The sequence below is a fragment of the Alternaria incomplexa genome, assembly GCF_024043165.1.
Source record: "Alternaria incomplexa strain BMP 0042 chromosome Unknown scaffold_10, whole genome shotgun sequence".
NCBI classification, from domain to species: Eukaryota; Fungi; Ascomycota; class Dothideomycetes; order Pleosporales; family Pleosporaceae; genus Alternaria; species Alternaria incomplexa.
In genome coordinates, this window is record NW_026249859.1 from 136,554 (window position 1) to 163,601 (window position 27,048).

Below are 27,048 nucleotides of genomic sequence, written 5' to 3' on the forward strand. Positions count from 1 at the left end.
GAGTTGGGGAGCGGATAGCGCTGGCGGTGTGACGTCGCTTGGAGGAGCGGTCGTAGGCTCATTTGGTGGGGGCACCTGCCCATCGACCATTCCATCTTGCCGTGGATATTCCGCCATCGTGGCCCAAACTCTCATTCGATGTCTCCTTCTCTCAAATAACCCCCTCTCGCTCTTCCTCGCATTCCTCTCCTCACAGTCCCTTCCAACCATGTCCGCAAACCCAGCAAGCGAATTTGATATCTTGTCAACAGCGTCGCGTCCCTGTGGATACCTATCCCGCATTTTCTGCAGCACTCCCAACGCCTCTTCAATGAGACCAGGCATCTCCTTCAGTTCTTGTGATATCTCTTCGGGATGCCTAGGGAAGAAGTCTTGACGGCATAGCGGGCAAGTGCTTGCGTTGTCGAACCAGGTTTCGATGCAGGATGCGCCGAAGATGTGCTCGCATGATGGCATCTTTAGTGCATAGTGGCTTTTTATGTGAGTTGTGGCGGCACACGGCTCGGCACAGGTTGGGCAGACATGGGGTGAGGCGTCTTTGGAAGAGGAGGATATGTGCGGAGAGGTATAAAGGGCTGTGTTGCTGAAGGTTTCGCGGGTGTTGTAGAGTGGTGCCATTTTGGAATGTGGAGCTGGATGTTGTTGGCGAAGATTTATGGGAATGTGTCTTGAGGCGGTTTTGGAAGTGGGAGTTGATGCAGATTTAGAATGCGCAAGATGCGCTTATATTCCAAAATAATTTCTTTGCATTCATACCATGGTTCTTTGCATACGGGCTTTGCATTTGACTCATGGTTGGCGATATCCAGGTTTGGCACTGACGAACCAAAGTTGAGGGAGTTCAAATCACAACTTCAGGATCGGCACACAACGCAAAAGGCAAACCAGGTCTACAGCCTACATCAATACAAAAACATGCAAAGTGGGTAACCTGAAGTTGATGTAGGGTCTAGGCCTATTTGAAGAAATCACAGAACTTTTTGATAACATGGTGACATCCGGATGTACCGCAACACGAATGATCAACACACTCTACTAGATACCAAATAATGTTGCATTGTTTTTGAGAGTACAAGGAACGGCGATGGCCTTCGCCAAGATAGTACAGAGGCACCAGCTGAATCATACAGCCGAGATATTGAACGCCGCTGAGACGTTGATATACTCGCCTTCGAATGTCATGGCATCGTCACCCTCAAGCATTTCTCGGGAGTCTCTGTCGACGTTGGCGTAATCATCCGCGTCGGTATCCTGCCGCGATACCCCAGTCAGCTCCGGCGCCCATCTAGCCTTTACATTGAGAGTGTATGGGTAGTCCACCCGCATTTCGACCATGACACGCAGGGTGACCTCGTAAAAGTCGTCACCTTCTGAGCCAACCCGAAACTCTTCGCCAATGCTCTGCTTGAGTGCACTCATATCGTAGTGGATTGTCCCCAGCACTTTTGCGTCCCTGTTTTCTTTGTCATCAGAGCGGTACCACGATTTCTTTGGTCCTTGGGGCGTGTACCAAATTTGCTCCTCAGCTATCCACCGCTTTGAAAGATGGAATGAATGAGTAGACGTGAAGAAGTATTGCCGGCCCTCTGGAAACTCATCTCCTTTCTGCGCGAAGTATTCAAGACAGTTGAATATGTAGGCTTTGCCATTGTCACCCGGTTCGCCACGGGCTTTACGTAAATGCCGAAGCTGGGGGTGTTTTTTGAAGAAACGGGTGCTTCGACTGTTCCATTGTTTGGGAAGGTGTCGTTCGATAGCGAAACCGGCGCGCAGGAATCGATTTGGGGGGAACATCTTTACTTTGAGGGCTTTGAGCCCTGCACCACAGGTGACTGCGTAGGTTCTTGTAGAATTTAGTCTACTTGCTTCTGAAGTGTACTCAATGATGGTTTGCTTACGAGTATTCTTTTTCGTCGGTATGCTCTGGGACATGTTCCCAGGTGGCCATATATCGCTTTTCTTTGGCTCGAAACGACTTGCTGTCGGAGAATTGTCCAACCCAGACGACAGAATCGATGCGCTCTCCCTTGGCTACAACGAGGGAATGTTGTTCGTCAATGATTTTGATCAGACCGTCATGAGCAGGTTTGTACACTCGAATCCATTCATCTCTTTGCTATATCAGTACTTTAGCGAGTTCAACAAAGACCATATACTTACGATGTGAGTTTGAGAGTATGAGGAAAACGCCCTCTTGCCGGATCAGATTTGAGACCCTGGATGACGAACCCGGATGGCGGCTTAGTCGTTGGATCACTAGATGAGCGTTTGATGTCGGACTCGTACTTTTGCACCACACCCGCAACAATACTAGGAACTGTTATGTCCGCGTATTGTTCACCAAGATATGATTCTGATGCCAGCTTCTTGGTGACAATGTCTCGGAGAACTCGGTTCAGCGAATCACCTCCATGAGAGTCACCTAGATTGGATTAGTGATCGTGTGGCTATGACGGAGATGACTGTCAAGCTTACTGCTCATCGGACAAATTTGTTCCCAGCGTACTGGATCATTGCGTGTCTTCTTGAGTGTGATCATCTCGATAGTACCACCTCCAGCATCGATGACGGAAACACAAGATCCAATCTACAGCAAGATCAGCTTAGCGCGGAGATCAGAAGGTGTTCTGACGTACTCCGACCTCAGTGCCCTCTAAGGAAAGACAATAAGAAGCGGCTGCCTCAGGCTCTGATACTGTTATGATGCTGGGTGGTGCTTGTAGGTTCCACACATTCACTATCGCTTTGACAATCGCCGTATAATATCGATGACAGGATGTTACGCCCCAGTCACTAGGGACGGAGATAACGAATTCGGGGCACGCCATTCCCATATCGAAGGATTGATCCTTTGCGAACGTGAACCACTCTGTAAAGTAGTCACTCATGACATCATCTTTTCCGTGGATGTACCCATCTCTTTTAAGGCCATCGAGTTGTTTTTCGAGGTCGTTGCGAACGTCTAAAGTTGCATCGGTGTCGCCCAGCATCAGTTTGGAGAGACGCACAAGGCGATCACCATTTTGATGGATTTCCTCATGAAACGTGCTCAGTAGTCGGGAAACGCTCCAGCCCCAGGAATGGTCGCCGTCCTGACCATAGTATATATGCGTGGGTACAAAATCGTTGTGTGTGTCGTTGGGACAAATGTCTTCGTCATATCCGTGGAGATAATCGATATGGTCTTTGCTGATCGAATTGACGTCTTGCCTGGCAGGGACATGGATGCGGCCCATCTTTCCGTAAGTGGTCCCCCAATCAATGATCAGGAAGAGACGATCGAGATCGGAGGTATCCGAGGTGTTGGGGGGCATTATCTCGCTAATCTCCGAGAGAACGACAGGTAGAAACAGGAACAAAAGGAGCGAAGCAGGAACGCAGCTACGCTTATCGTTCGCTAATATTGCCACGGCTACGTGCAGCGCCTAGGCGCATGGTCTGTCTCGCGTATACGTCAAATAGGAGCGGCCAATATGCACGGAGCTCTGGCGGTATTCCGATGTGGCATGGGAGCAAACGCTCTAAGACACGCGTGTCATTAGTCAACAAACCTACGAGGGGCAGCAAAACACGCCTTTCTTCCCTGTGTGCTTCTGATATAATACGATTCGTTCTGATATCCCCAATCGTCAACCAGCTTCTGGACGCTCGACTCGGCGTGCGTCCCTGTTCACCAGCGGAACTCCTATGGCGCGCCACCGCTGGACCTTTCAGGATGATGCCTTGCTATTTGCATGTGCGCAGTACTGCTTCCAGCACAACCTCGGTCTCATAGCGAATACGACCACGATGTTCAAGCGTGCGGGCAAAGACCGTACCAGAGAGGCCATCAGATGGCGTGTGCAGCAGTATGGTCCCGTCAAACAGTTTGAAGAGCACGGCATCTCATTCCAGGATCTCTCCCCAGCCTTCGAGAGAGAGATTGCAGCACAGACGCGCCGGATTCTCTTAGGGCCTGGTCCTGCAGCAGCCAGCGAGACCGATACTGCGATGGTTCGGCAGAAGATGCGCGAGGCGAGTCTAATAGAAGCGGCAAATGTAAGCTTTCGCATGCAAGTGAGCAGTCGCAGTCTCGAATAAATGCTAACAGTATCGAAGTCGGCGCGTACAACAAGAGCGAAGAAGCGCGCTGCCTCACACGATATCGAAACCCGCGCACGGAAAATGCATCCAAAGACACCCGCGGGCCGCGAACGGGGTACAAAGACAAGTCCATGGAAGATAGTGGAGGAAGAGGAGCGGGTAGGAGGAACAACAAGTGAAAAGGTACAGGCCGACGTCAGGTCGACGGCTCAGGACGCTCTGGTGACGAGGAGCTCCGCAAGATCCGCGGGTGGCTCACCGTATGGCGCCAAGACACCAGAAAGCATGCCCATCGATGCATTTGTTGATGGAGGAGCGATAACACCATCATGTGTATGGTAACTATCGTGCTGTCGGAAGAGGTATATGCTGACTGAAGTCCAGGCGAGCCCAATGAATGCCGGCGCTAGTCGCACTATTTCCCCAGCCGAGTCCCCCAACGCTGCCGACGCTCCGCGTAGCCCTCGACGCGTCGCAGCAACAACACACACACCAATCATCGCCTATCTTGAGAAGAGGCTCGAGGATGCTATCCGCCAGTCACAGCTAGAACAGGCCGGTAACAATACCCTACGCAAAGAAAACGAAGAACTGCACCGCCACATCGGGAAGCCCACGACTCCCAGCCATGCTGCACTGCGCCAAGCGGCTAGTGATCTCGAACTGGAGCGGGCAACACTCGTTTCCGAGAAGCTGACGATTAACACGCGTCACAAAGATGCTATACGATCCTTAGAAGGGCTTCTTGAAGCCAAGGCAAAGCATATCGGACAGCTACAATCCCTCCTCAGCACCCTAAGAGGCCCTCAGCTGGTCTCCAGATCCCAAGGCTACCCGGTCGAATACAATGCTGGCTCTCTCCACGCTAACTGGAGTCAGAACGCCGCTCGGTTGGCATCTGACTGCCGATCATACGACATGGCAAGATCCCTCCGCGCTGAAGAGCAGGTACCCGTCAAGTTTGAGGCTGCCATGCGTGCTGTTACTGGACTCTCCGTGGCACAAACCGGGAACCTGACGCTCGCTGAGTGCTTCACTAAAACCACGGCCATGCCTACTGATGTCAACATGCAGATTGCCTGTTTCATGAATCATGCTCTACGATGGTGTTTCAACACAGCGTTCCGTACCAGAGGGCTGAAGTCGGAGAAGTTGTACGAAATGTGGCAGTCGATTGCGTCACTCAGTCAGTAACAACCCCACAACTGATACGTTCATCAACTAACGACTACAGATGGACTCAAATGTGTACGAGAACTAGACACCATGGCCACCCTAGATAAGATCGGCAATGAGTACTTTCGCAAGTACCAAATACCGACGAAGGCCAAAAGCCAGATGGCAATCTTCATCAAAGAGTGCCGCAGCTTCATTCCCTGGCTCGATAGTGCGGAATTGCGTCCGATGCTCGATACGTGGCTGCAGTCCACCATGGAGATGAAGTTAGAGCTTCTTGTGTCCAGCCAACACCACAAACTCGCCTTCCCGCCACCTGGCGCCCCTTACGACAAGGACACCATGGAAGGTCAAACCGAGGACGGAAACGGACAGGGTGCCAAGGATAATCCAGCTGACTATCGAGTCAAAATCTGCATCTGTCCCGCGCTTTATACATGCGTCCCGGAACCAGAGCTACCAGACTGTGACGAACCTTCCTTCAAGGCGGAGAAGTACACAGATGCTTTGCTCGAATCGAGGGACTTCTTTCCTGAAGAGCCGGGCAAGTACCATGGCTGGGAAGAATCTGTCTTGGTATCACGGGCTATCGTCTTCGTCGAGAAGTGCCCTCAACAGTCTCAGGTCGTGCCAGAGCACAGTCAACCAAGGCAGACCCTCCGGCTCCGACTATCCCCAAGCGTGGCTGAAGATACTCAGGACGTGGCTGAAGGTGGCGAGGATGGCATGAGCAGTGAAGACGACGTTAAACAGTGAGATGGCAAAGCGCAACTTACATAGCAATCGATCTCATTTTTTTTCCAACCACTCCCACATCCCTCCAACCACACCCACCGCTACAAAACATCCAACCCTCAAAGTACACAAACAGAATCCCTGCGAGCACACCACTCAGACCCATCCCCAAAACCCAGAACACCAACATCTACCCAACCACCCTCCCAAACCCAAACCCCCTAACCCCATTACTAACCCACACCCCCTCCCCCACACTCACAGTCTCAATCCCCACCGGCTCCTCCATACAAAACCCACTCCCCAACGCCCACCGCCTACTCGTCCCCCTCTGCCCTCCCGCCCCCACCTTAGCACTCCTCGTACTATGCCCCCACCTCCCCGCGAAAGGCTTCCTCAACTCCCCCTCATCCGCCCCATCATCCTTCAACGTCTTCCTCGTAAATTCCCCCGACGGCACACCCACAGGCGGCGTAACCCACCTCCCGCCGCGGAACAGGTACAGCGAGGTTAGCGTGCCTTCGGTTAGCTCATTGACTTCGTTGTAGAGCATGACTTCGCGGTAAGCAGGGCCGGCTGGGTTAGGGGGTAAGGCGCGTTCGCGGCTGCGGTCGTACATTTCGCGCTTTGTGGTTTTGAGGAGGGTGAAGGGGGAGGAGGGGGTGGGTAAGGTGTCGAGGGCTATTTTCCATTCGGGGGGTGGAGGGGGTTGGGAGGACTGGGAGGAGTCGCCGGCTGGGAAGCTGTCTGTGGGGCCAAGGTGGAGGGCGCCGCCTGTTAGGGGGGAGGGCGTGAATGGTTTTGTGTTGGTGTTGGTGTTGGGGTTGGCGGGATGGTGGGGTGGGGATGGGGATGGTGGGTCTAGAGATGGGGGGTAGAGGGTTGATAGGGGGACAGCTGGGATTGGAGTACATTCCACGGTTAGATTGGCGGCTTTGTCGAATAGAAGTCGGAGCTGGGTTATTCTTAGTAAGGTATAGTAATTGTCTCTTGCAGGTCGTACCTTCATAGCTTCATCTTTCCCTGTTTTTTTGATCTCGTCTTGCACTCGCTTCAACAGCTCCTCATGCAAAGCCTTTCCATCTTTCAGTCTTTTCTCGACTTCGAAAAAGTCAAAGTGTTGTGCGGCTTCCACCATCCGGTCTCGGTGGTATGCGAGCATGTAGAAGGGTGATGGTGTGACGAAGTTCAAGATGGCTCTTGAGTTTTCCTCGGATTGGAGCAGCAATGGATCGTATCTCAGGGATGTGAAGAGCTGGAACTCGTCTTCTGATGCCATGATGAGCCGCTTATGATAATGATGACTCTTCGTGAACGTTGAGATGCTGGTGGTTACAGATATTGTTCGGCAGATGTCTTTGAACTTGACTATGAGAGGTTAGTTCGAGCAAATATTGAATGCAGATATACAACGATGTTGTGTTGTATAATGACTTGCCTATGTAGATGTACGACAGATGTGCTGTCATTGATGGTGGGACAGCGAGATGACCGTCCAATCCGTTCCGAGCGGACCTCAACCCGGATTTACTTCCGAAGTCGGCTGATTGGTCAGGACGCGTACTGCACAGAACTTCGTGAACTCTGAATCTGGAATCGTCAACGAGTAATACTCTATTGCGATTTTTTTGCTGTTTACATTTTTTGCTATTACTAGTCATATCGTCATTGGCGACAGTCTTGATGCACCACACTCAAGGCAAGAACGCTGATCATGCCTCATCCAAACCACCATTCCAACACAACAACACCTTCACAAGAACTACACCTATAGCATCAAACTCCCATTGGCCCGGTGCAAATTCCGCCACAATCCACAGCATCATCTCCCACCTACTCCTCTTGGAACGATGAGACCCAGCATTCCAAAACAATTACCTTACTTAGTAAACACAAGGCCAACCTGTAGATGACTGTAGAAAAGCGGCGTTTACCTCCACCCAACCATGGTGCTGGAGGTAAGAACCACGGCTGGGGCCGAGCAAGCTCCTTTACCAATTAGAGAAAGCGAGCATGTGGATCGCAAGTCTGGTGCGAAGGTTTGTACCGAAGCTGTGACAACAGGTCCACGGGTGGGTAAGAAGCGAGATGATGACATGATGACATGAGGCTGATCAGGGGCGCGTGGAAGGAGTCGTTGTGTATGCTTCCGAGTGAAGGTTCATTTTCTTTTCATTCTAATTCACGACCGCCGATGATATTGCGGGTCTGTTCTGACGCTCGGTGAACAATGTATTACTACATACGCCAGGGTATCGCTGACAGGCGACAGCGTAATGAGCCCTTCACCTTCAGCGATGATGCAACTCAGCAGGTCTCTACGGGCTCATTCAGCCTGTGAAGCCACAATCACCCCGTGCGCGACGCCACGCGTTTGAAGATCTGACGCGGACGCTCTTGCGCAGCAGCAGACGGGTTCGACGAAGGACGAATCTTTGTCGGCCTTGCTGAAGCGAAACCCCCAACCGCGCCCCTCTGAGCACTGATCAGAGCCTCTATGACAGCAGCAGCCTCCGCGCGTACATCTACATACTTGGCCGGGACCAGAGGCGGCTCGACGTGGAACCTCAGACTGCCCGTCAGATCCAGTGTGTTGCCCGCGCGCAGCGTATTCAAAAGACCTGGCTGGCTCTTCCGGATCTCAAGATAGACAAACTTGCCATTCTCGTCGTATCCGCGGGCTCGGAGCTCTTCTTTGATAGCGTTGCGCAGACGCCGTCTAGCCCATGTTCTTACACAGCTGGACTTGTTCAGGTCGGCGGGGGTGGTCGCATGCCACCACAGTCCCTCCTTCTTCTTTTCTCTCTGTCTGCGGCGCTGCGTCTCGCAGAGGGGGTGCTGGGGATCGGACGCGACGTGGTTGAGGATGAAGTGTTTGTAGTCGGTGGCATAGCTGACTTTGAACGTGCGCGGCTGCTGTCTGGCGAGGAGCGAGTAGACAGCATTCTTTGACATGGCTATCCCATGCCTCTCGTGTGTATGCACGGTGACGTAGGGTGAAGGAGCAGCGAGTGGGGGTGAAAAGGCTCGAGGACCACGGATGGATTGATTTTCGGCCGGGTGAGCGACGAGGCGCTAGGCCGTAAACGGTCTTAGCGCGCAGTGTCGAAGGCTCCCACAGTGAGTCGGAATCCACAGTGCAAACAACCGTCGAGCCGCCACTACATAAAGACTTGCGCCCGCCGACGCTTCTGCCACCAACACCAAACACAACCCCACCCACACCCACACCAACTTCGACTACCGCCCACCATGCCGAAGAACAAGGGAAAGGTATGTCCAGCGCTCTTTTGGAGGGGCTGCCCCGCCACTTCCTCCAGCGCCTGACGCCCAAACCTCACGGCGCTTTCCATGTCTGGGCGATGCGGCGCTTCCTCTCACATGCCACGATGCACCTGCTAACATATCTATCAGGGAGGTAAAAACCGACGTAGGGGTAAGAACGAGAACGACAACGAAAAGCGCGAACTCGTCTTCAAAGAGGAAGGCCAAGAATACGCCCAAGTCGTCAAGATGCTCGGAAACGGTCGTCTGGAAGCCCAGTGCTTCGACGGCGCCCGCCGTCTCGCCCATATCCGCGGCAAGCTGAGGAAGAAGGTCTGGATCAACCAGGGCGACATTATCCTGCTGTCGCTGCGAGACTACCAGGACGAGAAGGGTGATGTTATTATGAAGTACTCTGGTGAGTCTACACTGTCACTGAAACAAACCAAGGCTTGTTGGGCATGATACTAACACATGTACAGCCGACGAAGCCCGCTCATTAAAAGCCTACGGCGAACTCCCCGAAAACGCAAAGATCAACGAGACCGACACATACGGCGACCAGGGCGACGAGGGCATCGGTTTCGAGTTCGACGAGGACCGCGACGACAGCGATTCGGACGAGGCTGACGGCACTGGCAAGAAGGAGATTGATATTGACGACATTTGAGGGGGAGGTGCGCAGATCCGCCATGCTGTCTCGGCTCCTGCTTTGCGGCTGCTGCTTTGCTGTGGCGGGGGCCGGGCTGCTCAAATGCTGCTTCTTGCGAGCGGGCGGATGGTTTGAGGCATGTTGAGGGATACATGGTTCCGTATGGATGATCATGGGGTTATGAGGCATGTTTTTATGTTACGTGCTTTTGGAATTTTTGTGAAAGCATGATGGGATAGAGAAATGATACACGCATAATCTTCGTCCAAACTACACTTTCCATGTACCCTTGCTCTACCATCTAACATCCTGACCCTCTAACTAAACCCCTGCCACTGCACCTCCTCATACACACTGCGATTAAAAAACCTATGCACCCTCCTCCCCACATCCGTCCCGACCAACCAACAAATCTCCCTCTCGGACATATTCGCCACCTCAAACACACTCTCACTCTTAAGCATCAACGTCGTAACCACATTCTCATTCACCCCCGGCAGCGCCCTCAACATATCCTGACTCGTCTGATTAAAGCTGCGCATCTCATCCCCACTCTGATTCGGATCAAGCCCCAACTGCACGGCTTTCATCGGATCAGGCTCATCCTGCTGTTTCTTGAGCTCTGCGAAGATCTCAGCCGTCTGATACGGACTGCTACTCCAAATGATTCTCAAGCGAGGGAAAGCGAGGGTAAGCATAACGAGTTTGGATTGGAGGTCTGGTGTTGTGGCGGGTCCGTTGGCGGAGGAGGAGGAACTGCTGCTACCGGCTGAGTAGTCGGTGAAGGGCTCTAGGGTGAACGACTTGTTTTGGTCGAACTCGATGAGCAGCATGGGGTGTTTGTAGTGTTCCATCATGGATTCGACTTGGTTGAAGAGGCGGCCGTTGGCGAAGGATTGGATTAGGTCGCGGATGGATTTTCGCTCGATGCAGATTTGGGGCGTGAGGACGTAGTCGCCGACGGTGAGCATGCAGGGGACTATTACGATGGACCGGCCGTGGAGGAGCGAGGGGAGTGAGGACCGGAATTCTCGTACGTCGACGACGACACGGGGGGGTTCGGTGGTGGCGGCTAGGCGGCCGCCGCCGGCGATACGTGTGTTGATTGTACGGAGGAAGGATTCTTCGGGCGCGAGGTTGGCGGTGGAGTTCATGGTTAGGGCCATGTTTGCGCGCTCTTTGATTAGTCGTGTGAAGGCGTCTTTTTCGCGGCGGACGGCGGAGAGGTATCGTTGTTCTTCTACGCTGCCGCCGTAGTACATGAAGAAGACTTTTACTGTTCGGTCTGTATGGGATGATCGGTATACTTCTATCCGCCGGATGAACGCTGCGTCGGGCTCGTACATGATGACGTATCGCGGCTTTGTCTCGTCGAGGATGTGTTCGTCCAAGTCTCCAGAGTAGGGGTGTACGATTATCAGGGAGTTCATATCGAAGAGCTCGTAGAAGCTTTCCATGTTGTCAAGCGGGTCGAATCCTACGTCGCCAGGCTTTTGCGCGGCTTCGATCTCGGTGGGTTCCAGTTCGGCCATTAGACTTGCAATGTGGGCGTCGCGGTCTCCTGCTGTCCGAACAGCTCCTGTATCAGACCGCGATGGTCCTGCTGCTGCGTTTCCGCCTCCTCTTATGCGGCGCCGCTTGTTAGGCGGAGGTTTACCAGAAGTCTGGCGCATACCGCTCTGAACATTCTTGTCTGTGCTGGTGTTGATGGCTTTCTGATTCTCTGAGAACAACGCAGCGCTGACCTTGCTGAAGTCGCGTTTCCATGTGAGATAGCTCCGTAGCTTGCGTCGCATCATGAAGTTCGCTGATGGCTCGTACTCGTCTTCGTCCTCGTCTGCAACGCCCTCTGGCTTGACGTACATGGTCTGCAGATACTCTCTTAGCTGTGATGCTGTACCTTGGTCGCCGCACATGATGAGTATAGAGCCGTTGGACGAGTCTTGCGGTGTTGGGTTGAAGTAGGCATCTTGCTCTATCTCTTGCAGAATTTCTGCAAGCTGCGTCCACTTGGGAAATTCCTCTAGGACAGGCTGCAGAGACTCTGGCACAGCATTCGAGGCGTTTGCTAATTCCACATTAGATACCTTGCCCGTGTATACTCTTCGCTTGGCAGTGGTAAAGATGGTATCGGCCGCGTCTAGGAACAACCATGGAGACTGATTCTGCTTTGTTGACCCTGGCGGTGGTTGCGAGGCTGCAAGCACAGTATCGAGGTACTTGTTGAAGTTCACCGCATCATAGGTAAGAAGGGCATGCAGAATAGTGCGAAGCAGGGACAGATCTCGGACGACCTGTCGCGTCTTGAACGTTGTGCGATGCCAGACGGGGTCTAGTTGACGTCTGATGATTTGATCAAAATTCTTGTGTAGGGCACTGTCCACATTCCAATCCTCCATCTCCACGCCTGGGTTCGCTTTCTTGAGCTCGCTGATACTGGCCTCAACACAGGCCAGTACCGCGTTCTGTATATCTTGCATAGCTTCCGTCATTGGCACTTCCAGCTCAATGACTTCCGCTTTCTTGCGTCCTTCGAGCGAGTTCGCGACTGCGACGTGGAATCTTGGGTATAACGCCGGTTTCGTCAGGAACAGGTTCTTCATCATGTTCGTGAGCGGAGCGAAGCCAGTCGTGAAGGGCTCTGGCGTATCTGAGAACGCCTTTAAGAAGCCTGCCTTGTTCTTCTGCCGGTATATCCTCAAGATGAAGGCTTCCAAAGATGTCGCAACGACCCGTTCAGCATGCAGCACCACCACACCCGTCACCGTTTCCGGATTGAGTAGCCCAGACAGAAAGTCCACAATGAGGATGCGCGACGTGATGCTGAAGATCCCGCCTTGGGCATACATCTTCTCACGTGTCCCAACGCTCATCAGATCGGTATTGACCAGGCTCAGGCCGCGACACTTGGGCGCGTTGCTGACGGCTGCGTGCTCAGCCAAGGCCTCGCCGATCCAGACATTCTCGCGATCGTCGGCACCCACGAGCAGTATAAGGTTGTTCCCGGCGGCATCGTAGGAGTGGAGGAGGTTCGTGACTATGCGCAGAAGGCCAAGGCCGCGCGCAAGGAGGACGAGCTCATCTTCCTCGCGCAGTTCGTTGAAGATGTCCTGTTGGAACTCCTATGATGTCATTAGTGTCGTATCTACAGATGTTCTAGATTGGGCTTACGAGAGGCAACGAGAGCTTCACGGGGGCTTGCGCATCGTTGGGCATTGGATCCTGCTGCAACGGTCGTGGTGGGGCGAGATGAAGGTTTGGGGCTGGTTCGCGCGTCTAGGTTCGCGGAACTTCGCGAAACCTAGACGCTGTCACGAGATCGATCCCGGGCGGATGTCACCTGAGCAGAGGCCTCGCCTCATTTCAGACATCCACGGACTCGACTATGCCTGACATTGGATATGAACCGTACGTCATAGGTCTTGCAGAATACCTCGATTTCCAGGAAACCCCTGACCTTGTTGGAAGCGTAGATTCGTGATACATGTAAATATACAACAGCGAAAAAGAAGTCATGTAGCATGAGCCTGCTACTGCTACTGCGTGCTAGCCCTGATCTCTGCTTGTCTTCTCCGTCCCTCGGCAGCATATGCGTCGCGCTCCTCCCTGCGAATCTGTTGTTCCGTCTCAGACCTCTTCGCATCCATTTCCTTCTGCGCAGCCCAGACTAATTTCGTTAGCGCAGTCTCGAAGATGACTGCAGAAGGAACACTTACTCGGCTTGTCTGAACGCGAAGCCTCCTTCAATTGGCCAACAAAGGCGTCAAAGTCCTTCTGTCTCTGCTCCCTTCCGGCAAGAGCCTTCTTCTGCAGTTCTGGGCTATACCTCTGCATGGATCATGAGCAGCTGTTGGGCACATGCACGTGGCAAAGTAGACATACCTTGAAGATTTCTTCCTCAGTAGGTGTAACCCACATGACGAGTGCAGGGCCGCCGATGCACAGGATTCCGCCTCTATCTTGTTATCAGTTTATGGCCGTGCAGCGGCCATGTATCTGACGTACCCTGCGATGGCTTTGATGTAAGCCGCGGTAGATGGCATGGTGTACCTATGGTGACGGTCTGAATATCGGGAAGTCTACTCTCTAGATCTTCTGCTTCGTTGGCAGCGTATATCCCAGGGTATCGTGTTGGGGTGGAGACTCGTGCAGCTAAAGTGGTGAAGTCGACGATCCACCCAACTGCCGGATTGATTGTCTAACAAAGCTAGCCTGCTGCGCCACTCTCAATCACGTGTGTCGTGCACCGCCGCCCGACGCCACCGGAGCTGCATCGTCGGGACCCAACTGCTTGCAGGCGGCGAACGCTTACCCGAGCCTAAGGCCCAGCGATCACCGTCGACCCTGCGCTCATTGGTAGGCCGTTCCTCGACTGCATGATGTGTATGATCTCCAGCGGCTCTGCGACTTGGTTCGTATAGGGACTGCTTGACATCAGCTCATTCGGGCTGTACTGCGCAGGGCTGATACTGATCGTCTCCATATTTCTCCAGTCACTTTAGCTGGCGGTGTTACTCAGGGCAAATTCAAAGGCTTCATTTAATCTACTCGCGTGCGAATCAATCCACCGACAACGATTCGTCTACTCCAAGGTCCCTTGTCCGCGTTTCAAGGCGAAGGACGCCAAAGCGGGACTTTTGCTTATTCATTTCCTGTGTTGCACCAGCGGCGTGTGGGCGACAGACCTGGGTTGAAACGTAATCGAACTAATTGGAGGTCACCCCGTGTTTGAGGAGGCAGCGGCCGCCCCCAATTGGCGTCGATTTCCAGAACATGTACAATTGAGAGTTCGACTATAGACTTTCCACCTTCACTCCATCGTCATCCCGCCTTTGAAAGGTCGTCCCTGTGCTGAGTGGGCATATGACACCTCTTTGAGTTTGTGCCACCCCTGTCAGGTACGACATTGCCCGGAACACGGCCAACTGCCAACACCGTCATCGCGATCGCACGTCGACGACCAGCATCCGCTACAAACAGGCCGAACGAGCCCAGGCTCGCGATCGCGATTGCACCCGAGATACCTTAAGAGCTGCAGCCCCGCCGGTCGGACATCACCAACGCTCGCTAGCCTCGTGATAGACAGCCTCGGGTCAGGCTTCTCCGATAACGCCGCAAGCATGGCGCACCAACAACACTACGATCACTACGCGCAGCCGCAACAGCAGCCGCAGTACTACGAGCAAGGCAGGCCGCAACAGAGGCAGCAGCAGCAATACCAGAATTACGAAAATCAATATGACCAGCAACAATACTACGACTACGATTACGGCTATGACCAGGGCGGCCACGAGCAATGGAATAACGGACACTATGACCAGCAAGGAGGATGGGACAACGCGCAGCAGCACGGCGGCTATCAGGACGTGAATGGGCACTCGAGGTCAGCCCAGCCGGATCAGCGGCGCAGACAGCCGCCGCAAGACCAGTACTATCAGGAGGAGGCATACAGCGACCAGCACTACCAGCAGTCGCCCCCGCAAAACCCAGGACGGAGACCGCCTCCTCAGAGTCAGCGTCCTCAGCAACAGGCCTACAATGAGCCGCCGCGACAACGACCACCACCACAACAACAGGATCCCCGAAGCCGACCGACAGGTCAGGGGAATGCGCCACCCATCAACACACAAAATGGACGAGGTGTCCAGAGGCCACCAGGTATGTCGCGACATCCCGATTCACTCATAACGACAAGAATTAGCATTGCCGAACTTCATCATAATACAGTCCACTAATCACCACTGACAGGCCTGGACCGCTCCCTCTTCAACCCAACATCACCCAAGACTCTTGCCTACGACAACCCGTTCCCGACCTTTCCTTCGCAAAAGCCACCGCAAGCTGGCTCGAAGCCCCTCGAAAAGGGCATGGCACAGATGACCATCAAGGACGGTGGAGGACAGCCGAAGCCTACAGGCCCATCTGGGCGAGGACAGCCTATGCCACCACAAAACCGCGGCCCACCACAGCAGAGGTCAATACCCAACCCGCGGCAGGACTCGGGACATTTCGAAGGCCAGGGTCAACGCAATGCCCCTAATCGCATGCCGCCCGGACAGCGACCACCCCCCATGAACGCCGATCCCAGTCGAGGACAGCAACCACATCGCACATCTGATCCCATGTCGCGAGCTTTCGGTCCGAACACACAGCGATCGGTGACAATGCCCCAGACACTACCAAATGGAAATCAGGGTGGATATAACGGTCAGCAAGAGTTCGCTGAGCCTGGTGCTGTTTCCGGCTACTATGGCCCTGCATCGCCAGATCACATTCCTCCCAGGCCTTCAACTGCGGGTGGGACGAGGCAAAACGGGCCACCAATGCAGCAGGGACATAGGCCTCCTATGCCCCAGGCGCCGCAACAGCAGCCACCAACGCAATACCGCCAGCAAGACCAGCGTCAAGCGCCAATTCAGCAGCAACAGGCTCAGGGTGGCGAACCGGCACTGGACGACTTCTACGATGACTACTATGGGCAGGGCGACGCTGCGATGGACATGCCCAACTTCGACGCCATCCCAGAGACCAACAACAAGCATCGCAGAGGTGATTCAATCGACAACCACTTGACTCCATCTAACGATACCCGCTATGCCCCACCGCCTGCGCCCACGAACCCAGGATCCGGCAATCCTCAGGGCCAGATGCAGCGAAGTCGATCACAGCCAGACCTCAACGGGCAGTACGCAAATGGCGTGCATGAAATGGCGGCAGATGCTCCCCCGATGCCAGGTCCGTCACGGGCAAACACTGGCTTTGCGCCCCCGAATGGTCTACCCAACGGTGTCCGAGGACGAGGGCCTCCTCAGAGGGGAATGACGGGTGATGGCATGCAAGGTGCACCACCCAACCAAGGTCCAATGCGTGGACAGCCGCCCAATTTTGACCCACGATATGGAGGGCCCCCTCCAGGCCCCCAAAGGGTATACTCGGATGAGACTACTTACTCTGAGCCGCCTCCAAGCATGAACAGGAACTTCGGATCGCCCGCACCCGGACACCCTATTCAACGACCAGGAACAGCTGCACCTGCACCGGGACGAAACCCAAGCGATCCTATGGGCAGAAGACCTGGCACTACTCAGCCACCGTCGAATCCAGACGCCTTGCCAGCGCACCCCATGCCTGTACGACAAGGTCTCATGCAGCAGCCACCGCGGCAGCAACCACAGGCAAACCAGCCCCAGGTGCCCCAGAACGCAAGACCGCCGCCTGTCAGACAATACAACAGCGAGCCTGGACGCCCCAGTATTGAAAGCCAACAATCTTCTACACAGCGTCACAGTGGAACAGGCGCGGCACCTCATCCAGTCACTTACGACGAGCTAAACAGACTACGCAACACGTGGAAGCAAAACCCCAATGACATTCCTACGGGCCTGAAACTATCGAAGAAGCTTGTAGAAGCATCGAGCGTACTTGCCGATGAAGGAGGCACTGCCGACTCCAGGACGAAGAACAAGAACCGAGAGAAGTTCATCCTCGAAGCCCACAAGATCATCAAAAAGCTAGTCAACAATGGCTCACCGGATGCCATGTTCTATCTCGCCGATTGTTACGGATCAGGAGGGCTTGGCTTGCAAGTGGACACCAAGGAGGCATTCACACTCTATCAATCAGCCGCCAAAGGAGGCCATGCCGCAAGTGCATACCGTACAGCTGTCTGCTGCGAGATGGGTCATGAAGAAGGTGGTGGCACCAAGAAGGATCCTCTCAAAGCCGTCCAGTGGTATCGACGTGCTGCCGCGTTGGGCGACCCCCCTGCCATGTACAAAATGGGCATGATACTCCTCAAGGGACTCCTAGGCCAACAGAAGAACTTTGGTGAAGCTATCAACATGCTCAAACGAGCCGCTAGTCTAGCCGATCGCGACAACCCGCACGCACTCCACGAATTGGCCCTCATCTACGAAGCGCAAACCGGCAACGAACGCGTCATACGCGACGAAGCCTACGCGCTACAGCTCTTCCACCAAGCCGCTGATCTCGGCTACAAATTCTCCCAATTCCGTCTTGGTCAAGCTTATGAGTATGGGCTCCTGGGCTGCCCAATCGACGCACGTACCAGTATCGCTTGGTACACCAAAGCCGCTGCCCAGGAGGAACACCAGAGTGAACTCGCACTCTCAGGCTGGTACCTAACAGGTACCTCGGGCATACTCGAACAAAGCGACACCGAAGCTTACCTCTGGGCACGGAAAGCAGCGTGCGCGGAACCGCCACTGCCAAAGGCGCTGTTCGCCATGGGCTACTTCACTGAAGTGGGTATAGGCTGCCCTCGCAGTTTGGACGAGGCGAAACGGTGGTATGGACGGGCTGCAGGTATGTTCCAGATGTCTCATATTGCAAAGAATGGATTGCTAATATCGTCGCAGCATACAAATTCCCCAAAGCTCAAGAACGTCTTGAGGAGCTCAAGCGTGGTGGAAGTAAAGTGCAGATGAAGCGTGAACGTCTTAGTCGGACGAATCAGAAGCAGCAAGAGGAGAACTGCTCGGTTATGTAGTTGTGTTCTGTGCTGTACTATCATCTGGATGATTTGTTTCCAGGCGATGTTTGTGTGCGTTTGCTTGGTGTTGCTGGCGTTGAGCATGGAGTTTATGTTGAAGCATTGATGGCGTATGCTGTTTTGGTATGTGTCTCTGGACAGCGTTGTAGTACTGCTTAATAGCACAACTTCGTCGCTACTAGGTTATGACTTCAGTACTGTGTGTCTTGTTGTGCTACATGGAGATTGGACTACTTTGATCATCTCACGCGAGTGTTTTCGTACCAGGTCTACGTTTGTGAAGATAAGTTCTGCGAGCGGCCTTAGGATGAGGTCGGCGTGGCGGTGGCACAGACTCTATGCGTTGAGATGGTTTATAGCATGTACGTCATGTCTTCTGGCAGATGAATGCTGAAGAGCTTGTCTTGTGGTCGATGGTGACAAGCTGCTGGTATGTCTGCGTGGGTTGATGAGGCAGCGCACCGTGGTTGGGGTGTGATAGATAGGCTATAAAGACAAGGTGTTGAAAGGCAAGATGTTGGAAGGCGAGATGTCGGAAGGTAAGATGTTAGAAGGTAAGGTGTCAATGTTTAGAAGGTGTAGAACTATTGCCTTATAAAGTCTACACAATCTATATGAGGTATTGAATGGACTTGATGGTATACAATCCAGTCCCAAAAGATACATCGATCTATGATAGGACAGCTGGCACACGAGAGGAAACAGCGAGGATGTAACGGACATTGTGAGTCGATTCGGCGCGCCGCTCAAGCACCGATACAGGTTATATTTCTTGGACCTTGGGCACCACATGTGCTTCGTATGGCTCTGGAGGTAGGTGACAGCATTCTCTGCTGAAGACAGAGACAGAGGCAGAGTCGCCAATCAACTTAAGACGATCATGGATTTGTACTGCTGTAGGCCTGCTGGAGGGTTCTCGGTTGACCATGCTAGTAACCAAGTCAACCACATCATCGATATTTATATCCTGAAAGACGCCGTTCGGTACCCTCAGGCGTGAGTCAGCCCACTCAACTACTTTCTCCAGGTTTGCATGAAACGATTCATCGTTGCCTTCACCACGTCGCGCGGAAGCAAAGTCCTGAGTGTCCACTCCGGCAATGACACAGCTTATCTCTAGGAAGACGCATCCAAGAGAGAAGATATCCGCAGGTCGACCCCGCGGTTCGTCGTTGTACACTTCTGGCGAACAGTAGCGGGGAGTGCGTGATGTTGGTCCATCGGTTTGACTGTGATCTTGCGTAGCGAAGGAACGCGAGAGACCAAAGTCGGCCAGATAAACACGCCATCCACCGAACGAGCCCTTCTTTCTTATGAGAATGTTCTGAGGTTTTATGTCCATATGTCTGGTAGTGTTCTCGTGAACGAAGGCTATCGCAGAAGTGAGACAAGCTAAAGTCGAAGCAAGAAACCATTGACGATTGTGGATGTCCCACTTGGCATAATGCGGTAAATCCAAGGTGTCTTCGAGAAATGTACCCAGATGAGAATCTGCAACAGGATACATCAGGATCGAAAAGTTGCGACCTTGGAGGTATGTCCCCACTAGCTGGATGATGTGAAAGTGACGGAGGTTCTGTAAGTGATAGACTTCGCGCGAAGCATCTGCGACTGTCCACCTCCTGTTGCATCTCATCGTTTTTCTGGCGAGTGCTATTCGGCGACAAATCACCTTGTCAACTGTTGCGGTATTGGAAGATCCCAGATGAGATATATAGCGCAGCGGAACCTCGTCTTTAGGAGCGAAGGTAACGTGCTGGCCCTTTTCTGACCAGTTGAGCTCTTTATCGAAAGGCTGGATTATCGCCTGTTGACGAAGCGTGTTGTAATAGTCATTATGGAGCTGAGCAAGCTGTACAGAAAGTTCGGAGCTGGGTGTTTCGTCCTCGCGAATGGTTCCAATCAGCATAGCCGAATCAGACCCGCGCGCCGTGAAGAAAGCCGAATTGCCGTGTGATGATCTCGGGCCGATGGAGGACATCTGACTACGGGCCGACACGAAGCTTCCTATAGAGCTGGTATTGGACACTCTTGACTGACCGATCTCTCGTATTGCAGGATTTCGGGCCTGGCTCACTCTTGGCGTTTGTCTGGGAAGGACTGTGGGAGTAGGGGTGGTTATTCCAGGATTTTGGGCCTGGCTCACTCTTGACGTTTTTATGGGAAGGATCGCGGGAGTGGGGGTAGTTATTCTTCGTACATTACTGATATCGAAGTGCCTCGACAGTCTCGTGCCATTGAGAGAAGAGTCGAACTTTGCAGAAACGTAGCCGTCTCGGATTAGGCAGTGTAGCACGTCAGCCGGGTTGCAAGAACGGGAACCGAAAACTGTGCAACTGATCAGAGACCCCTCACAGAATTTTACCCCCTCTGGTATCCAGGCTTCGCCCTCGATGGTTTCCGACGTGGAGCCGTCAGTCCGCATATAATTGAAATGAGGTGTTGAGCGAATGTCGTCTTTTCGAGTGCTTGGACCAGACTGGAAGTAGGGTATTTCTAACACCATATGATTCGCGTATCTGGCGGGCACGTGGCCACTATCTTCTTGCGCAAAACGCGAGTGGACAGTGTCCTCGTTTGGATACACACTGATTACTTGAGCTTGATCTCTAAGCAATACTTGCATAGTCTCATGGTTCTGCCCAAACTCTTTAGTGGCCACGGGGAGGTCTTGTGTGGCAAGGCTGCGCGTTACTTGTTCATGAACGAGCCCCGAAACGCTGGCCGGTGCGTGAGAGGACATTTTTATCCCCGGTTGTAAACACAATGATGAGGCGGGAGCGGAATCAAGACGGCGTGGTCTGTGGATAGGGCGAAGAGATTTGTGATTCGGGGATGGACTGCGGCAGGAGCAGAAGCTGAGATGACAGGCTCCAGCACGACCTTCCTGCAGCCCCGGACGGCAAGAGCGAAGCGCACCAATGACCCAGCCAACGCTAAACATTCAGCCTTACGAGTAATCAAATATCGGAAGTCTTAATCGCTGCTGAAGGCATCGGCTCTGCGCAAAGCTCACTGGTGGGAATGTCAGTACATGGAGGCGTAAACGACGGGCAGCATGTAAGCAATCGAACCGAATCTGTGTGGAAGAAAAAGCACTGAAAGACGCGACCGAGGTAGAAGCGCAGCGTCAACACTGCCAGCGAAGTTCATAATATACAAACAATATTTGTACATATCAACACCCTCATCATGAGCGTGGACGATTCTCATCACCCTTCTTACTCTCATTAACCAGCGCGCCCCAAGCATCACCACCCGCACTCCTCTCGCGTTCCGCAGCCTGGTAAATCTCACCCAGACCACCACCACCACCAGTCGCGCGGAGCCCTCCATTGCTGTACAACTCCAAAATCGACTCGACGTAATCCTCCTTACCACCAGCAAGTCTATGCTTGATGGCGAGGTCCGCCTTTAGCAGCGCCATTTCGAGGTATTCCCTTCGTTCGGGATCCATGTTTTCGTTGGTAGAAGCAGTCTCCGCTTCCGCGATGAGAGAAGCGTTGTAGGCTTTCTTGTTGGCATTGTAGGCTTCGATGCCACCTGCTTCTGCTACCTTCGCGTCGTGTGCAGCGCTTTTAATCTTGTTCCAGGCTTCGATACCGCCGGCTTCGTCGATCTCTTTGCGTCTCCGCTGGTTGAAAGTGATTCTCCGGGCGGCTTCATCGCTGATGTCTGGGAGATTAAACTTCGACCTGGTCTCGTCTAGGTCTTGCTGTGTGATGCCTGCTTCGTTCACTATCTGTTTCTTTCTGAGTCTCTCTGCTTCGCGCTCTTTGGCTCGGATGAAGGCTAGTTTAAGGCCCTCTTCTATGCTGTCGACGGCATCGCGGGATACGTAACGCTGTGCAGCCTTGACTGCTTTGGTGTACTCGACGCCGACATCAACTCGCACTTTGTACGCCTTTGGGCCTTTTTTCTTTGGGTCGGTTATGTCTTTGACTTCATCCCCAGACCACATCTGTTGGTCCTCCGTCTCCGTGAACTCTAGGCTCTCGAGTGCGCCGGCGGGCATGCTTTGGGAGAGCGTACCGTGGGCAGCTTTGTTCTCGGCCATCATTTGGGGCGTAGGCCATTGCTTGTCGATTGTGGCCTGGTCTATGCCAAGAGCCGCAGCTTCTGCCCGTAACCGATCGATGACCTCCGGCTTCTGCATCAGTGTCCATCGCAGTGCCCATCCCATAGGTCCGAGCTCTTTGATGCGTGCCACATTGTCCTTGAGCAGGTATTCGTCCAGCCCACCCTCACGATCCATCGTCTTGAGAACCTTGGCGGTGATGCGCAGCTTTATCTTCTTCTTCAGTGCGACTGAGTATAGACTTTTAGAGAGCACATTGGGCTTCCAGTTGCGCCGTGTCTTCGTTTCGGTGTCTTTGGAGACATTGTTGCCGAAGCGTATCATCTGATCGCCGTAGAGACCCTTGTTGGCCTGCTTGAACAGCTGATGGGCGCCATAGGGGTATGGGGGAATGTATGCATCTTTCGGGATGATGTTTATGGGAAGATGGGAGCCGAGATCACCGCCGCGTCGTCGCTGTAGTGGGTTCTTCACTGCGGGCGTGGGCGCCGTCGTCGCGTACGTTCGGCAGGTTGACTGGGCCGGGCGAAGGGCGAGTCCTTGGGCTGCGGTGCGCCCAGAGATTAATTGACCTCGGGCGTGCATTGTGAGAGAGGGCCGAGACAGCGGTGGTGCTGTCGTGATGGAGTGGGCGACGTGCTCGGTAGTCCGCAAATTCGAGATGTTGCCAGCACGGACCCTCAGCCTGACGTCTAGCTCTACAATTGCGGGCGGGAGTGCCATGGAACTTCATGACTCTGCCAATCGCCCAAATCCTCTCTCATAAAACACTACTTCCCGAGATTCTTCTTTTGTAAAATTACTGTTCTTCATATACTGTATCCTACGTCCGACCGCACACATGGCAGACACTCCCCAACAACCCTCTACTGCAAACATAGCAGCCGCATGCGCCATCCTCGCTGGTGTAACAGGCTACATGATCGGGCAAGCAAAGTCACTTGGTTTCCTTGGTGGCAGCCCAATCTCTCAGCCAAAGAAATCTGAGAAGAAAGAAAAGGCAGAAGACTCAGAAGATTCAGAAGACGAGTCGAGCGATGAAGACGACGACAGTGCGCCTGCAGAGTTCCCAGGTCACAACGAGGAGTGCAAGATGGTATTGGTCGTACGAACAGATCTCGGCATGACAAAAGGTATTGCAATTCTTGACACATGTCTATTATCTACAAAATGTTTAACCATACAACAGGCAAGATTGGCGCACAATGCGGACACGCGACTCTGGCCTGCTACAAGCACTTCCTCCGACACGCCCCGGAATCGACGTTGCTAAAGCGCTGGGAGCGAATGGGACAAGCCAAGGTGGCATTACAAGTCAAGAGCGAAGAAGAGTTAGAGTTGTTGCAGGCGCAGGCACTGAGCCTAGGATTGGTGGCACACATTATCCACGATGCGGGACGGACACAAATCGCGAGTGGAAGTGCGACAGTACTGGGTATCGGTCCTGCACCCAAGGGCGTCATAGATCAGGTTACTGGGCACCTCAAGTTGCTGTAAAGGGGCCTTGGGTATGGCGCTGCGTGCGACCCTGTCGACCAACGCAGTGGAATCAACTGAAAGGGCAAGGTGACGCCACGTCTCGAACATGACTCGTATGCATACCCGAGACCTCTGGAGCAACGGTCGTGAAGCTCGCATCCGGTCAGGAGCGTGCGGTGATGGGAATTCGAGACGAATTTGCATGATGCACAAAGGCAATTTGCAAGATTCGGGAATTTTCGCCGAACATGGCGGTGAAACGTATGCAGGACGGCTATGGCGGTTTAACTGTAACGCGTGTACGGGTGCGCTATTCACCGGAGGCGAGAACAAACGAAAATGTCGAGTGCGTCTTGCTGTTGAGCGACGCGTGTTGGCCAGGGACTCCTGCTGCCAGCCGCGGGACGGGCCCTGGCTGCCCAACAAATGCTAGCTGCCATGTGCGCATGATTGATGGAATTCCGCGCGCCTGGGAAAGATCTACAGGTCTCGTGATATCAAAATAATCATAGCTTCCGTGCAGCGCAGAGGAATGATGTGCATAGAGCTTGCGCAGTGTGACTGTTTACCATGTATGGGGAGAAGTGTGATGCATTAGTGGTTCGTGGAGCGTGTAACAAGGTATGACGTGCATACACTAGGCGGAAGCAATAGTGGCGGTGGTCGATGAGGTTGCGATGTCGCCCGAGGTGAGCAAGTACAGAGATATAGTGCGCGTAAAACCTGCCCACACGTGGACACTGAGATGGGTGCGACATTTGTCTGTCCCAGACTGTGGTATCGAGCCGAGATATTAACTGGCTGTTTGAGAGTTACAGCACACCTAGGTAATACTGAGTGGAGCTCTGCATCAAAGAGGAAGCGGGTACAAGGATGCCTGTCATACCATTATTCTACTTATGCCAGAAATTGCAGCGCTTCATGCAGCAGCGGCACCTCTCCACCAGCTCGTGGCGCCTAAGACGAATACTATCACCATAGCGTCGCTCACAACTGTTTTGTAGATGACGCTGTACCTGCCCACAGTCCTCACATAGCCCGAATACGGTGCTGGTAGGATACCAGCGACCGTGCTGAGAATGCCGCTTCCCTGTAATTGGCCCTTTTCGATGAAATAGCGCGAGGACTGCAAGACCACCTCGAAAGTCGCGAAGAGATAGAAGAAGTGCGCAAAGTTCTGCGCTGGGGTCGATTGGCTGACCCAGTCATCGTCCAGCACATTATCGCGTGACATCTTGGATCCAGTAAATGGTGTTTGCAGGACAATGTAGACGGCGAGGCCAAACGAGAAGACAGAGTGTACTAAGCGCCAGATCCACGCCGAGGATTGCTCTGGCAGCGGCTCAGAGGCACCGGCACCGCCCTGCATGGCCGAGAACATACTGGCGAGATCGGGTGGCATGCCGCCTGGTGGTGCGCCAGCTTGACCTGGGGCACCGGGCATGCCAGGCATACCGCCAGCGCCTGCGCCCATCATCTGCTGGAGCATGGCCATCATGGGATCCTGCGATGCATCCGTGCCTGGGCCTGGGCCGAATGGGCCGGACTGGCCACCCTCGAAAGCGAATGGCGAGGGGAGACGAGGCTGCGATGCCGGCGCGTAGTGGTGTTGCGAAATATCCACTTCATCTGGATCTGGAGTAGCCGTGCCAGACCCAGAGGGTGTAAACTGGGACGGGGTAGAGGCGGGTTTGACTAGAATGCCATTAGCCGTGCATTCACGCTGTTGTAGGACGAAGCTAGGGGGGACTATGTGGAGGCTAATGTGTTCGAAAGGGAGGAGCCGTTACCTGGCACGTCTTTCTCGAGTTCGCTGAGCGGCTTTGGTGGGCCGCCCTGGAGAGCAGTAATCTGCTGGAGACGTGAGGCGCCGGATTTGGCAGCCAGCCGCTCTCTGCGCAGTCTGGCCTTGGTCTGGGCGGGCGACTCGCCGGGCAGCGCGCTAGTCGCGGAAGCGGGAGAATCAGCCATGGAAGCGGTGGGGTGATGTAGAGAGTTGAGCTGTCGCGGTAGTTATCAATCGTGATCGCAGCCCTCACTATTGTTTGGAGGGGCTGAGGTCATGGCTTGGCGCGAAACTAGCGGAAGGCGCGACGGAACGTCGGAATCTCCCCGCTAGCACTGGCACTATCTGCACCTCTTCACATGAACGGCGACATGCCGAGCGTCTCCTTGCCACTCCTGACGTGTGCTAACCTCTCACTCGATCGCAACACTATTGCGAGGTTTGCCATCCCGACAGTCTGGGTCAATATCGCCCGTCACACGCGCGGTACGGGCCGTGCGATGTCCATTTGCCGGTCATCTTTGACCGATTAGGCTGGCCAGCACTCCTGCCTCTGGTGGAGTCGCTTGAGCTTACGACTCTTTTACGAATATGGCAGCCCAAAGGATTCCGCGGATGCAAGTTCTATGTCCACTCAACATACGAGGAAAGCTAATGCAGTATTCGCCTGCTGTACCACTAGCATGCATGCCGCTTGTAGCTTCCGGGCCTCTGGCTTGACCCGAGGATCGGGCCCATGGGAGGGGATATGGAAGCGATCCTTGTAGACCTGCGGTTTTCTTGCATGTCGGTCCCCAGTTCCAGCCAGTACAGGATGGATTACTGTGCTTCGTAAGCCCCTTTTCGATACGCATCCTCGCCTGCCTACCAGCTATTACTCAAAGTTATCTGATTGATCCTGGGACCCTTGATGGCCGCCGCATGGGAAATCTGGATCAAGCGATATTGTGATACGAATGCCCTGCCAGTGCCATTCCACCATTCTTCTCGAGCTGGCGCCGTGCTATGTTTTCTCCACTGGGCGTTTCCGTCACTATAACCCCTATACACACCATGCGGGCCATGGCCAGTTACTGCTCCTCACCCACATGTCACCGAATTCGTTAAATCGCTGTAGCGCTGCACCCGAATAGGTCATGAAGGATGGCCCTCAGCAAACTCCAGGCCCAAACACATCCTAGAGATCTCCTGCATCCGATAACGAACAGAACTTGGCGGTAGTCGAGCGTGCCTGCCCAATTCTTTCAGATTGCAAAAGACCCACTTTAGCGGTTGCTCCTGCT

The 27,048-nt window shown here is 53.7% G+C and overlaps 10 protein-coding genes across 10 annotated transcripts; 4 read left to right on the forward strand and 6 right to left on the reverse strand.

Moving 5' to 3' along the window:
* Positions 1–1,122: 1,122 nt before the first annotated feature.
* On the reverse strand, positions 1,123–3,314 carry J4E90_006931 (uncharacterized protein; the record flags this gene model as incomplete). Its single annotated transcript, XM_051436473.1, has 5 exons — positions 1,123–1,843; positions 1,899–2,111; positions 2,161–2,422; positions 2,476–2,587; positions 2,637–3,314. 5 exons carry the CDS (start codon positions 3,312–3,314, stop codon positions 1,123–1,125), a joined length of 1,986 nt encoding a protein of 661 aa, XP_051289219.1.
* A 475-nt stretch (positions 3,315–3,789) lies between these two features.
* J4E90_006932 (uncharacterized protein) lies at positions 3,790–6,015 on the forward strand (the record flags this gene model as incomplete). The annotated part of the gene is made up of 4 exons (XM_051436474.1): positions 3,790–4,038; positions 4,099–4,416; positions 4,468–5,269; positions 5,318–6,015. 4 exons carry the CDS (start codon positions 3,790–3,792, stop codon positions 6,013–6,015), a joined length of 2,067 nt encoding a protein of 688 aa, XP_051289220.1.
* A 2,328-nt stretch (positions 6,016–8,343) lies between these two features.
* J4E90_006933 (uncharacterized protein) lies at positions 8,344–8,949 on the reverse strand (the record flags this gene model as incomplete). The annotated part of the gene is made up of 1 exon (XM_051436475.1): positions 8,344–8,949. The coding sequence occupies one exon, from the start codon at positions 8,947–8,949 to the stop codon at positions 8,344–8,346; it is 606 nt and encodes a 201-aa protein (XP_051289221.1).
* Positions 8,950–9,246: 297 nt separating this feature from the next.
* EIF1A (Eukaryotic translation initiation factor 1A) lies at positions 9,247–9,928 on the forward strand (the record flags this gene model as incomplete). The annotated part of the gene is made up of 3 exons (XM_051436476.1): positions 9,247–9,267; positions 9,409–9,676; positions 9,741–9,928. 3 exons carry the CDS (start codon positions 9,247–9,249, stop codon positions 9,926–9,928), a joined length of 477 nt encoding a protein of 158 aa, XP_051289222.1.
* Positions 9,929–10,227: 299 nt separating this feature from the next.
* Positions 10,228–13,126, reverse strand: J4E90_006935 (uncharacterized protein; the record flags this gene model as incomplete). The annotated part of the gene is made up of 2 exons (XM_051436477.1): positions 10,228–13,032; positions 13,082–13,126. The coding sequence occupies 2 exons, from the start codon at positions 13,124–13,126 to the stop codon at positions 10,228–10,230; spliced, it is 2,850 nt and encodes a 949-aa protein (XP_051289223.1).
* A 320-nt stretch (positions 13,127–13,446) lies between these two features.
* CBP4 (assembly factor cbp4) lies at positions 13,447–13,953 on the reverse strand (the record flags this gene model as incomplete). The annotated part of the gene is made up of 4 exons (XM_051436478.1): positions 13,447–13,577; positions 13,627–13,738; positions 13,793–13,865; positions 13,916–13,953. 4 exons carry the CDS (start codon positions 13,951–13,953, stop codon positions 13,447–13,449), a joined length of 354 nt encoding a protein of 117 aa, XP_051289224.1.
* A 1,077-nt stretch (positions 13,954–15,030) lies between these two features.
* Positions 15,031–18,419, forward strand: J4E90_006937 (uncharacterized protein; the record flags this gene model as incomplete). Its single annotated transcript, XM_051436479.1, has 3 exons — positions 15,031–15,568; positions 15,659–18,235; positions 18,289–18,419. The coding sequence occupies 3 exons, from the start codon at positions 15,031–15,033 to the stop codon at positions 18,417–18,419; spliced, it is 3,246 nt and encodes a 1,081-aa protein (XP_051289225.1).
* Positions 18,420–21,612: 3,193 nt separating this feature from the next.
* J4E90_006938 (uncharacterized protein) lies at positions 21,613–23,085 on the reverse strand (the record flags this gene model as incomplete). The annotated part of the gene is made up of 1 exon (XM_051436480.1): positions 21,613–23,085. The coding sequence occupies one exon, from the start codon at positions 23,083–23,085 to the stop codon at positions 21,613–21,615; it is 1,473 nt and encodes a 490-aa protein (XP_051289226.1).
* A 256-nt stretch (positions 23,086–23,341) lies between these two features.
* J4E90_006939 (uncharacterized protein) lies at positions 23,342–23,997 on the forward strand (the record flags this gene model as incomplete). The annotated part of the gene is made up of 2 exons (XM_051436481.1): positions 23,342–23,633; positions 23,690–23,997. The coding sequence occupies 2 exons, from the start codon at positions 23,342–23,344 to the stop codon at positions 23,995–23,997; spliced, it is 600 nt and encodes a 199-aa protein (XP_051289227.1).
* A 901-nt stretch (positions 23,998–24,898) lies between these two features.
* Positions 24,899–25,950, reverse strand: J4E90_006940 (uncharacterized protein; the record flags this gene model as incomplete). The annotated part of the gene is made up of 2 exons (XM_051436482.1): positions 24,899–25,674; positions 25,770–25,950. 2 exons carry the CDS (start codon positions 25,948–25,950, stop codon positions 24,899–24,901), a joined length of 957 nt encoding a protein of 318 aa, XP_051289228.1.
* Between the last annotated feature and the right edge of the window lie 1,098 nt (positions 25,951–27,048).